The following is a 13780-nucleotide window of genomic DNA, read 5'->3' as shown; positions in this document are numbered from 1 at the left end:
TCCCTTTTCAGCCAGTTGATTTCAGACCCCAAACTGTTGACCAAAGCTCCTTGGTCTCCTTGGACCAGGGGAATGGGGTGCTCTTAAGGAACAAGTCTTCCGCGTGTGAGTGGTAGAGATGGGGCCAAGGGATGTGATTGGGGCAACCAGGAATGTCAGCCCCACCTAAACCAGATAGAAGAGGCTCTTGACATGGAGAGGTTCTGTTATCCAAAGAAGTGGGAAAGGTTGTTGGGCAGGCAAACAATAGATACCCGCTATGGAGTAAAACGGAAATGATTTTTACATATAATAATTATAAAAATTGTGCTGCAATCCTGTCGTGATTCCAAGCCAGATGGATTGAATTTTCTCCGGTAATGGAATGCAGTAACCATGGTAGAGATCAGCAGGCCAGTCTGTCCAAGGGCATTCTTAGTTCCACCCCACACAGGTTTTCTACAGGAGATTTGCAGCAGGTTGATGCTTTGCCTTGTAGCCTTGGAGCTGCTACAGGGACAGGTATGCACTGCAAATGGAGAAGGAATAAAACTATCAAAATGTGATTTGAATGGCCCTTAAAGCTTTTACGTAATATTACGCTGGCTAGCAAGAGCGCAATAAAAAAGATTTTCACAGTCCCTCAAGTGTCATTTAAATCTCATTAAGTAGATCTTTGTGAAATGATGACACTGGCAATAATGATTCCTTTTTAATTCTCCAGTCATTTTGGCCACTGCAAGGGTCATACGCCCTGGGGAACACGTTAGCTTTTGCCTGATAGGAGTTCACAGGGGCTGTGGCAAATAGTAGAAACCTTAAGTCTCTTTTTTTTCTCCAACTCGTCTTGATGGGCAAAGTCAAATTTGATAGTGGTTAATGCCTGATTATTTTGTCTGCTTTGTCACTAGGTGGTAAACAAGGGCTTGTTTCACCCTTAAATTGAGGTATCAAGGTGTTGGGCCTACAGCTAGATTAGGGGAATGTGTTTGAGGGACATTTCAGAAATAGAATAACAAGCTGGTGTGGGAGTGACAGTGAGGAGCCATCCCCCATGGCTGGGATGTGGCTTCTTCTCATTTATTGTCTACTAATTGGGTTTTTTGTTGTCACTTGACTCTGAGACAAAGGCTAAATGCCTACCCATTTAAAAAATCGGCATATTTGAGGGCTTGATTTAGCTGGGTTCTGGTTAAGATTTGGTTATTCATGTTTATGTGTGGATAGAATTTCAGTTCACTATCTATGTTGCTCTTGTGTAAAAAGAAAATGAAGTCATCTAGAGAGCCTCTTAAATAAAATCTCCCAGGTTTGCCTGAGCCCTGTTCCACTGCCCGGCCAGAGTCTTCAGTTCCAGAAGGAGTTTTTCTCTGAAGACCTCTGCTGCCCATCTCTCCACCACCGCATTATCCTTCCTTCCAACTGTCTGAACCCCCACTTTCCCTAGACTGGTGGAGTGCACACCTTTTTCATAAGCTCCCTTCCCACTCTCCTTTGAGCTTTCTATGTTGTAGGGCCCCTGCCTTCCGGGTCTCCTCCATTTGTTCTTCATGGTCTGTCTCTCTGGGGCTCTTCCACTTAACACTACTTTTTGATAATAGTGCAAGTAATAAAATAGACAAAGGCATGCTATTCATGTAATTCAAATAGAAAATACAGAATTCTATACTTCTAAGACTTGCTGACTCATAATTAAGTTTAGAGCATGTCTAGAAATTAGATGTTTTCTCGTCACCATCCACAGTCTCATATTGAAGTAGAAAGCGAATCTGAAGCTTGAAAAGCTAGAACGCAACAGCCCGTCTGTGACTCAGTAGTAACTCACCACATTTTCTCCGTGTTACAGTCAGAACGTGCGTTTCCTGCGTCCCCTCAAATACTTGCGTGGTTATCAAAGAGGAAGCCTTCACAGAAGGTCTCTCAAATGAGTACTAAATAGAACTTTTGAGACGTACAATAATTGCCCTTTGTACCTCCCGAAGGGAAAGCCCAAGTTAGCCAACACAGTGCGGTTCAGCTGAAGGTCATTTTGAACTGCACTGTGGATCTCAGAGACACCCCTCCTGATAGAAATGCTTTCCAGAGCTTTTATTTTCAGCCTGGTGCCCCGGGTATTTCAGTGATGCCTACGAGGCAGGAATGAGTACGTGTTAGGTCTGTGCTGGTAGCCATTATGTAAAAAACCCTCGTGTCAGAGAAAAAACTCAAGATTTAGAAATTGTCAGTCCCTGGAATGATGGTGGATTAGGGGATGCCAAAAGAAGCAGGCGCTCTGGGACATGGAAGGAAAACTCTGGGATCGTGATTTTCCCGAATTTAATGGCAAATCTCAACGCATGTCCAACCAGATCAGGGAGACGGGGCTGTAGGCTTTTGCTCTTCCCTTTGAGGCCTGTGCAAGAGCTGGCCTTTGGTGTGTTTTCCTAACATATAACAGATAGCTCTGTCACATTAAACATTATGCTGCACAGACACTGAGCTTTCATTCTAGATGTGCAGTCTCAGGCCCAGGGCTGATGTTAGTGTGGATCGTTTTTATGCAGTGATCCCGAGAACACACTGTACTCTCTGGCTTCTGCTATGGGGAAAAACGCACGTCAGAGTAAATGGAAATACAGTGACCTGACCGGGCTTCATCCCAACATCAGAGGAAGGGGCCTGGGTAGAGACGTGTTGTAAGAGGCTGTTTAATTTTGTTTGGAGAAACTGAACTTTTGACAGATGAACTTCTTTTCCCTTGCATTCATATTTATCTAACAGAGTTGTGGTTGGGAAATCATCCAGAATTCACAAGGTCAAAAAGTGACCTAGTTCACATACTATAGGCTCCTCCCATCTCCCTCCACAGCCTCTCCAGGCAGGTGGTCCCATGGGTGGTTGTTATGTCCACACTGAAAACGGTCACCTAAAGGACAGATCAGCCTCTTGGGTTTGGCCCCCTGAGGTTCTAGCAGCCACATCAAACTCATGTCTCAATTCTGGACAGTCAGCTTTACTTTTCCATGCTGCGCTCTGATATCATTCTAATGTGCTTGATGAATGAACATCTTGTTGTAAGGCATTGGGAATTAGAACCATTAGTAAAATTAAAGAAATAATATTAAACTGGATTTTTGTAATATCTTTCTTCATGAGAAAATACATTTTCATAGACTACCCAGTTGTGTTCTTTCTTTCATTATCCAAGAGCAAAAGAATGTTGAATAAATATTCTTAGCCTTATCTTTGAAAGTTAAAAAAAAAATCATTAAAAAAAACAGGATCAGAAGGAAGTATTTCCTCCTTCTCCCTAGTTTCCTGGTTCCCTGGTGTATAAATAAGACATTTTTCCCTGCCTGAAACTCAGCCTTTGTGTTCTGTAATCTGTGGTTTTGTTATTATCCAAGTACTTATGGATCAACATTGAGATAATCTTCGTAGACACATAACAAGTACCTATGTGATACCTGCTCATTTTACACCCATTTCTGGGTAGACCTACTTAGACAGACTTACCTGAGAACGATTTTGCTTTGTAATAACTTGCACAATGCTCTCTGGTTTCTCCTTGATTAAGAAGATAGGGTACTAGCGTGCAGCCATTGGACTCATGCATTTCCCTTTCTTGTATTTTTCAGAAATTGAGGCGAAGGAAGCATGCGACTGGCTTCGCGCTGCCGGGTTCCCGCAATACGCTCAGTTATATGAGGGTAGGTTGGCCTTCTCTTCGCTCTTTATAAAGAGAATAAATTCAAAGTGGGCCGCACACATCCTGTGGTGTATTTTGGCTTCCAAGTCTTTTCTCAGCCATTTCCTTTTGCTATCTCTTTCCCTCTTTTATTTCCCTCTTATTGCCTTTGCAATGCCCAGAGCTTATCCTGATGCCAATTTAGAAATGAGTATCGCTTCCCAAGCCGCCTTCACTTTCTGCTCTGCTTCTCACTTCACACTTCTTTCCTTTCTGCTTCCCACTTTCTGTTCTCATCCCTTTACCACCAATCCCAACTCTGCCTGTTCCTTCTAGTGTTCTTCCATCAACAGTTTTTCTGCAGTCTCTTTCTTTTCCTTTTTCCTTGTTTTTCTTCATTACTTTCAATTTGAAAGTACAATAAATGGTTGTTGATAAATTTCCTAGAAATCACAAAACTCATTGTCTTGAGACTTTTCTTTAGTTGTGTTTACTTGATATGAAAATTTTTAAGACAGAATATGGATCAGATGTTGCTTTTCTGGGTTTTAGGTAAGATGCTTTTATTGCCAGCATCATACTTCCTGTCATTGATGTTTTAATTGACAGTTAAACTTACCTATATCTTACTTATTCCTAAAATTATACCAAAGCATCTGACTACTTCTTGGCTACTCCTTATATATAGTGAATTAGTCAGCATCCCAACAGTAAGCAGATGGCACACTTGAGATACCTGAGGAGGACTTATTTCTAAAAGTGTTCATTACAAAGATGTGGGCAAGACATAGGAAACCTTGAGGAACAGTACTAGAGTCCAGAGCCTGTAGGAGCAGACCTGTTACTGTCCTAGGCCCAAAGGGATAGGCGGAGAGCCAGGGTGCCAGAGCCCAGAAGGAGAGAGGATCCTTAGAGCAGGCCCCAGGAGTGGAGGACCCAGCTGGTGGTAGACAGCCTCCCATGGAGAGAACCAGGAGGATAAATATCCTGATCTCATCCTCCTCCCTCCCTCTCTCTCCAGCCAGGGCTTCCCATTGGCCAAACGCAAAAGGAAGCCAGAGGACACAGATCTTCTTAAATGCCATCCACACAGGTGATCCTGGGGCACAAACGAGGGTACAGAAAAGTGGAGAGTGCGTCCGTAGGACTAAAGAGAGGATATCTAGCACACTACACAATATAGACTTCTCTTCCTGACGATGTAGAACTTATTTAGGATGGAAAGAATCAACAAAATTAACTGTCACTCCTGGTGAATCTCATCCACTCACCTAGAAGCTCAGTTTTATATTTTTTAAAAAAAAACTTATTCCACTTCTCTCACTTGAATTTTGTGAGGATAAAGGAGGGCATATCTCTGAATGTGCTTCGAAGTCTAGAATCTCTGATAAAAGTTTTGACAGAATCATAGACAAAGGAGGGGTCTTACAGTTTCTGACTAAGCAGCCTTCACTCCCACCCCCCCACCACCAGTTTACTGATTATAAGAAAGAGGCCTGAAAAGGTTAGTGGCTTTTCTGAGGTTATAAGATAGAAGAGTCATAATTAAAATCTCAATCTTTTCAGCCCCAGTGCAGTCTACTTTCTATAATGTGCACTTTCTTTGTAAACTCAAAATACTATATGATTTAAATGTGAAGAGTCCATAAATGGCTAAGAAGTAAAGATATCTCATAGGTAAAATGTGCCTGTCAGATTGTGTTTAAGCCATAGGCCTTGAATAAATGTAATAAGAATAAGAGCAAATACTTACACAGAGCTTACTAGGCACCAGGTGCTGTCGAAAGCACTTTACATGTACTATTCATTTAATAGAAACAACGCTGTAGAGTAGGTATTATAATTATCATCATCCCCATTTTACAGATAAGGAAACAGAGGCATGGAAGAGGTTAAGTGACTTGCCCACAGTTCTACAGCTAGGGAGTGGCAGAGTCAGGACTCAAAGCCCGGGCAGCTAGGCTTCCGTGTCTGTGTTCCTCATTACGCATCCTCCCTCTCCAGCAGAACGAGACAGTCTTCATTCTGGCACCATCTGGAATTCACTCACATTACTTTTTTCATCAAAAGAGGAATTGTTTCTATTCCCAACTCACATTAAGATTTAGAGACCCTTAGATTTATTATGATTGGCAAGGTGGAGGCAGTGCAAAGTATAAGATGAGGAAGAGAAAGAATTACAGGATAATGATAATGAACTGACATTGTCTGTTGGCTTTGACTGTGGCCTCTATTACAGTGATCTCTAGACTTTTGCTTCCATGAATGAGGTACCTAAAATTAGCCCTGTGTCCTGGGTCTTGCCCATGACCTCCAAAGCTGGCATAAATAGTCTGTGGCAGAAAAGTCATGATGTTAGAATTTCTTCTTCTCTTTGGGTAGATTCAGTTGTTTGAGTAGTTTTCTGATATTCTGGAGTAACTCAAGATTTTGCTACAAAAGAAAATGTTTGAGGCCATTGAGCTTTGGGTATTTTTGGAAATTGCCTTTCTGAAGGAAATTTAAAAATCTGCCAAACTAAATATTTCATGAACCAATCAGGATAGAAGTCAGTGACCTACAGTGGATGGTGAGAGTGTAAAGTCTCTTCTCCATCGAGGCAAATATCTATGATAATGATGAGGCATAGAAACACAGGCACTTAGCATTCAGTCCTATCCAAGGTCAAGCACTAGGTTAGTGTCATATTTCACACTACTTTTGTACCTTTAAGAGCATTTATTGTGATAATATAATGCTGCCTGCTATCTTAAACATTACCAACACACCCGTTATTGAGGAGTACTGCTGTTAAGATCAGTCATGTGTACAGAAACGTGGTGACCTGAAGATGCTGATGCCCGTTCAGATAAAACATAAACCCCTTTGTTTCTCTCTGTCTCTCTTTCAGATTCCCAATTTCCCATCAACATTGTGGCTGTCAAGAACGATCATGATTTTCTTGAAAAGGACCTTGTAGAACCTCTTTGCAGGTAAATCATGTGAAGTATTTTTATTTCTTTCAGTTGGAAAGAAAGTCTCAAGTAGGTATCACTAGATTGAGGGGCGGGTTCAACAATTCGTAAGTATTTCTTGAGAGCCTACTATGTGCCTAGCATGGGTCCAGGTTCTAAGCATACACTGGTGAGCATGATTAGTCCCTGGTTTCGTGGAGCTTAAATCCTAGTAGGAGGCTTTAGACAATAGGTTAGGAAAAAGAAAGAGAGAGTGAGAGAAAGAAAGAGAGAGAGAAAGGGAGAGGGAGATGTTATCTTAGAGAGTGTTAAATGCTATGAAAATAGTAAAACAAGATGAGGCTATAGACGGTGCTTAGGGTGTGGGTGGGTGAGTAGGAGGCAGCAGGTGGGCCACAGCGTGAATGGTCAGGGAAGGACCTGGAAAACTCCATGAGTATGTTAAACTTGGCTGCAGTTTTTGGAAAGTCGAGTGATTACATCAGCAAACTGGAATATGTAAGCTCAAGTAATCATATTGGCAACCTGGAATATTTAAGCCTTTGCAACGTGGTAGATGATATAAGGAAACAAAGATGAATATATGAATAGCTCCCTCCCCTCGAAGAATTTCTAGTCTGGTTGGAGAAATCTAGTTGAAGAAATGAAGCATGAATACATGAACAAGTAAGTAACAATTATAATTTGGGTAATAAAAAAGATGCCAATGACAGTTGTTAGCTCAGGTCCCAATCTTTAAAAAAAAAAAAAAAAAGATGCCAATGTAATCAATATCCCTGAACAATTAAATGCATGTGAAAGGTTGTATGTGTCTGTAGGAATTTGAAGTTTCCTAACCAAAGCCCTGGAGAGAGGTCAGAGCTGGAGATAAATATTAGTTGCAGGAGGTGAGTCATTTTTCCAAGGCCACACAGTTAGTTATGGGCTGAACTGACCTTAAAACTCAGTACTGATAACTTGCAGTCTAATCTTCTTTCTAGCACTTTCTGTGTTTGACATAGAAAAGATGGCAGTTTAAGAGGAAAGTAACGATGAGCAAAACTTTTGTCAAGATAAGAGAGAGGAATGTATGTTAGAGTGGTGTGTAAATAATCTTAGGCTTGCTGAATCTTCAGACATATATATTTTTGCGTTCACAAGCTGATCACTCTATGGTAGTTCCTATATGAAGAGAAAATAGATTTGAGTTAAGCCATGATCTGTGAATGTTCAAGGAAAAAGCAGGACTGTGAGCTGGCTTGAGTGGGTAGAGGAGCAAAGAACTCTTCCAATCGCAAATTACATGCACAGGCTATTTGGACTAGAAAACACACAAGCACGAAATGCCATTTGTGAGGGGTTGTGAGACCAATGGATGGTTTGGTTGTGATTCTTTAAAGGTCATGAATTGGAAAAGCAGTGTTTTCTCTTCAGCATGTCTGAAGCACATCGCAAGCAGAGGCCACTGTCTCCTCATGAGCATTTATCCGGCTCAGAACTGTTCAGCCAGAACCTTGTCCTGAGTTTTCCTTCTTAGTTTCAACCCAGGGTATTTTTACTAGTTGGCATATTTTTCAAAAGAAATAATGTTTGCATTTTGATTTTGTTATATTACATTATCTTTTTTCCCAATTGAATTTTTTAAATTTATGTTTTCTTTCGATCAAAGCATCATGTATGTATAAAGTAAAATTCACTATTTTCAGTGTACAGTTCTTTGAGTTTTGACAAAGGCCTACAGTCATGTAACCACCGCCACAGCCAATATATAGAACAGCTCCATCACTCCCCAAAATTCCCTGGTTCCCCTTTGTCATCAACCTCTACCCCTACTCCCAGCCCCTGGCCACCACTGATCTGGTTTCTGTACCTGTTGTTTTGCCTTTTCCAGAATGCCATATAAATGAAATCAAAGAGTATGTAGCTTTTTCAGTCTAGCTTCATTTCACTTAATGCACTTAAGACTCATCCATATCGTTGTATGTATCAGTCAATACAATTGCTGAGTAGCATTCCATTGTATGGCTATATTACAGTTTGCCTATCCATTCACCAGTTAAAGGACATATGTGTTGTCACCAGTTTGGATGGTTATAAAGCCACTAGAAACATTCATATTCAAATTTTTCTATGAGCATGAGGTTTCATTTCTTTTGGGTAAAAATCCTAGAAATGGGATTATGGGGTTCATATAATAAGTATGTTTTAACTTTAAAAGAAATCACCAAACTTTCCCAAAGTAACCATATCATTTTGTATTCCCACCAACAATATATGAGAGTTCTAGTTGTTCCACATCTTTGTTAGCACTTGGTATTGTCAGTTTTTTTTGTTTTGTTTTGCTTTTAACCATTCTAATAGGTGTCTAGTGTTATCTAGCTTTATGGGCCCAGCTTTAAATCTCAAACATGTGGGGTGGTAAATCATTATCTACTCACTGCTGCATGTGATCTGAGATGCCCTGACTAAGTTCTGGACTTGTCCATCAGAGTCTACCCTTTTTAAAACAATATCTTTCAAGGGGCCAGCCCTGTGATGTAGTGGTGAAGTTGGTGTACTCTGCTTTGGTGGCCCAGGGTTCATGGGTTCGGATCCTGGGTGCAGACCTAGGCCCACTCATCAAGCCATGCTGTGGCAGCATCCCACATAAAATAGAGGAACATTGGCACAGTTGTTAGCTCAGTGACAATCTTCCTCACCAAAAAAAGAAAAAATCTTTCAGACATATTATAGATATGAGCCAGTATAATTAATGGGAAATCATTTAGAGATATAAAGTTCTGAATGTTAATACTAACGTCAGCCAGAAAAATCAGGAAGCCCTCTGTTGTAGAGCCCATGACCCATCTCTGATACAGCCCTTGGCAGGATCCATACAGACGTACCCCAAGAGACATTACTCTGCAAACACGGGGAAGAAGCGCAGCAATGCCAGACACCGCAGTGCTCTTGGTGAAGGCCCAGCTTGTGTAAAATGGTTAGAGTGGCAGGAGGTTGTTATAATTGGAATAATTCTTAGGACAGCTAAGTCTCCAAAAATATTATGAAGTCAGAAAAGTGTTCGGCTGGAGGTGTGTGAGCTGAGATGCTTGGAGCTCAGGAGCGGGTGGGGTGGGGGAACAGAGGGCAAAGGTCGTCACAGCGTGGATGGTTGGATCAAGGGAAGCAGGCAAAGTAGGTAGCAGATATGAAGGGAGCTTGGTTAAAGGGAATGCGAATGGAGTTTCTCTCCCTTTGTTTCGAGTTCCACCAAGACGCAGATTTCCCACGTTCCAAATAGGGGAAAGCGGGCACAAGGAAGACTCGCAGCCTGAGGGGAATGACAGCACATTTAAAACTTTGAGATTGATGAGTGATTAATTAGACGCTCACCCACTCACACGGTGTGTTATGATTGATGCCTGGAGAGCAGTAAGGAGTTGTGAATTTATTCCTTTTCTTCCTCGTGCACTGCAGACACCCTGATAGAGCTGGTCTCATGTTTTATTTTTAAAGCTTTGTGGCCTATCCATTTCTCATGCATATTTGAAATGCTGAGCCAACGCGGAATCGTAAAGAGAACCGTAGCCAGAGGGCAGGTAGCTTCTGCCAAGTCGACAAATGAAGACGAGATTGCTGAAGGTCTCCTGCAAATGTTGCCCACAAGAATTTTACTCACCTTTGGTTTCCCGGAAGTGTGTCTCCTGTGTGGACAGACAGTTAATGTCCTAGGTCCAGAATTACACTTGGGGAGTTGTTGAACAGGGTTAACTTTCTGGTTGGCTTGGAAAAATATATTGTGTGGAGGATGTTGATGGCAGGGAGGGCCATGTGGATGTGTAGCTCTCGTTGTTATGTCTCGGAAACCAGACAGGTTGACTGTTTTTGCTGAAGGTGTGACCATCCAGGATGGTGACCTCTTGTAGCCTTTGTTTCCCAGCTCTCACAGCACCAGCATACAGTAGCTGCTCTGTACATACTCGTTTCTGCAAGTCAGGGTAGTACTGTTTCCACTATTTTAGCGACCACAATTATAATTCTGTTTTGATGTTTTTTGACTAGATTCTTAATTGAAAAATGTTTTCCCCTGTGAGTAATGAAAAGCTAATTGCAAATTTAAGAACCTATATGAGGTCGTTGAAACTGTGTCAGAATGTAGGCTGAGGCAAGGTGTCAAAATAGCTTGCAAAAGTTTGTCACCTTTAAGGCAAATTGCGGCAAATCAGAGCTCCTGAATGAGATTTTTAAGTCATATGTTCTGTTAGCATTTGGGTTTGCGGAATTGGCTCAGTCTGCTAACAGAGGGCCTGATGCCCAAGGTGATCTCTGAGTTTCTAGTGGAATGTTAGGCCAGTAAACCATCTGCATAGCTTATATTGTTAATAAATACTAGTTAAATACAGCATGTATAAAACAGAGTATTCACCTTGTTCAGCACTGTTTTGTGGAGATGTGGCATTGATTAGGGTGATACAGTGCTTCTAGCACTGCCCTTTATATTTAAAAGGATAAGTATAATGAAAGTGATTTTCATATAAGGTGGGGGAGGAGGTCGGGGGGAGTGCTGACAAAAATGATACCTAAAATTTTCCTCTGCACACAAAGGCACATATTTGATTTGAGTATGTTAAATAACGTTGATAATATTAAATAATGGTAGTCTTCATGGATATTGATAATAGATTTTAAATATTTTTCCATTTAGAATATTTATCACAGAAAATGTACAGTATTATATATATTGTTATGCCATATAACAATTTGTGACAATTAACTGGACTGAAGCCTTCAACAAATCATTGGGAGAAGGATGTAGATGGGATGGTAGATGATAATCATGGTCCCTTCCACCTTTAAAATTCTGAGACTATAAATAAATACAAATCCCAAGAAGCAGTGATTCTGTCTCTGTCAGACACATACAAGGTGTTCACTATATGTACCAAATATTACTCTAAGCATTTTACAAATATTTACTTATTAATTCTTATAACAATCCTATAAAGTAGGCTCTAACATCATTCCCATTTTACAGATAAGGAAACTGAGGCAAAGAGATGTAGAATAATTTGCCCACTCACAGCTAGTGAGTGACAGAGCTGGGATTCAAAGCCAGACAGGCCGCTTCTGGAGTTTCCAAAGAGAGCTGAGGTGTTTTTGTGAAATGCGATTTGAGGTACTTTCCTTTGAAGGTTACTTACCTTTGAAGGCATTTCTTCCAGAGATGTGTATGTTGCCTTGAGAGTTTCTGAATTTGACTTAGAAGTCCCAAAGACAGAAATTCTGGTGGCTTTTGCACCTTATGCTTCATGGAACTCAACCAATTACTATCAGGAGAGCCACAGTACCTCGTCCTTCGTTCTTCAGCTCCCTTCATCGAGGCTGTCTCTGGAGGCCTCTCCTTGCTACAGGACAAGTAAGACAGAATCCTCACTCTGAGATCTCAGGCCGGGCAGTTGTTCCGCCCGGAGGGGTGGAGCATTTTGCCTCCTTCTTGACATCAGGGGATGTTTTTGCTTCTCACACTGGGGTGAGGCTGCTGACCTCTGGTGGGTGGAAGCCATGGATGCTGCTACACCTCCTACGATGGACAAGGCAGCCCCCACAACAAAGGATCATCTGGCCCCAAAGGCCAGTTGTGCCAGGGTTGAGAAATGAGTAAATTATGATTTACTTGGACAAACGGTATAATCGCTGACAGTACAGATGCAGGATAGCTAAGGGGGAAAGGGTTTCAGAGAGGGCTTCCTGGAAACTGACCCTACGAGGCCAGCATGAAGGACCCAGACAAGAATACATGAAATTTTGATGCAGCTATTTTAAACTTTTAGCTTTTTTTTTTTAATTAAATTAATATGCAGGAAATGTATCTTCATCCCCCCCCCACCACCTCCCACTATGAACCTCTCCCCAACGTAGCCTATATAGTATGGTAGACACCTGGCATACAGACACGTATAGACGCGGTAGGGTCAAAGATAGGAGATTTCACATATATATGTATATGTGTGTATATATGTGTATTAATTTGTGTGAAAAACATTGATCTTTTATGTACCTTTTCCAACCAGCTACTCAAAATAACTTTTATATGCCTAAACTTTCAGGAAGAATACATAAGAAACTAAAAATAGGAAAAAAATTGAGGGAAGAAAAAGGAGTTTATATATTTAATGTCATTCACTTCTATATATCTATATTATATTTTTTTTAGGTATTTTTATTGCATTGTTAAGTACATAACAAAGGTTTTAAGAATGCCTCGCTTTGCCGAATAAATAATAGATCACAGTGGCTGACATTTAGTGAGCATTTACCAGCTGTTTAGTAGTATACTAAGCTCCTTACATTGATCTCATTTAATTCTCCCAAGAACCTATGAATACCAGGTGTTATTATTATTGTGGTTGTTCAGAAGCAAGAGTAACCAGACTCCTGGTTTGAGTGGCTGGGTGGTGGTGACACCTTTCTCTGAGGCAGGGAACAGCTGCGGGGAGGCAGTCAGGTCTGGCCAGATTCTGGGGAGGGGAAGGTGTGATGAGCTGAGGCGCCTGGGGGGCCGACACTGTGCGGCTGAGGGTACACATCTGGAGTGGGACAGGGGCCTCAGCTGGATGACAAAGATGTGAAATCCTCTGCATCTGAAGGTATGACAGTCCTGAGAGTGAGTGAGGTCACGCAGGGACAGCAGAGACAGCCAAGAGAGTGAAAGAGAAGAGGACCAAGACTGACCCCTGGGAGACCCACTTCTAAGGGGCAGGCAGGCAAGGAGCCGAGACCCACCGCGGTGCATCTGGGAGTGAGTGCCCCATCCCAGCCACTTACCTCCAGACCGGTTTTGCTCTGCTTTCAATTTCTGAACCCCTCTCAGAGATCTCAGGTTGTGACCCTTGTTTCAACTTGGACTAGTTCTCTAGAGAAATTATCTGGATTAGATGCAATTATTGTAAACGGTTAAAAAACTAAGGACACCCCATCTGACTTTTCCAGTACAGGCATGTGTGAATTTAAAATTTGTCTGAAATTCCAGAAACTAAAGAAGCCCAAGACAACCTGGACATTTTTTTAGTTCTTCATCCTTGGGCCACTGTGACCATTGTCCTTTACAGACTTGCCAATGGAGCTTACACTCTTCCTTGAAACCTTGACCTTTAGAGCAGACAACTTATTTAAAATTATTTTCTGGGGATGTAATGTACAGCATGATGCCTATAGTTAACAA

At 41.5% G+C, this 13780-nt stretch overlaps 1 protein-coding gene across 21 annotated transcripts in view; it reads left to right on the top strand.

Annotated features, from left to right (window-relative positions):
* STARD13 (StAR related lipid transfer domain containing 13) overlaps positions 1-13780 on the top strand; it is a 487282-nt gene that overhangs the window by 425151 nt on the left and 48351 nt on the right. For all 21 annotated transcript variants that reach the window (XM_070239505.1, XM_070239503.1, XM_070239512.1 and 18 more), the window contains 2 exons: positions 3597-3668; positions 6537-6618. In XM_070239505.1, the coding sequence (XP_070095606.1) occupies positions 3597-3668; positions 6537-6618 (154 nt within the window). The remainder of the gene's footprint in view (positions 1-3596; positions 3669-6536; positions 6619-13780) is intronic.

Source organism: Equus caballus, chromosome 17, assembly GCF_041296265.1.
Source record: "Equus caballus isolate H_3958 breed thoroughbred chromosome 17, TB-T2T, whole genome shotgun sequence".
NCBI lineage: Eukaryota > Metazoa > Chordata > Mammalia > Perissodactyla > Equidae > Equus > Equus caballus.
Note: the sequence above shows the minus strand (reverse complement) of the source record. Positions and strands in the feature narration are given on the sequence as shown.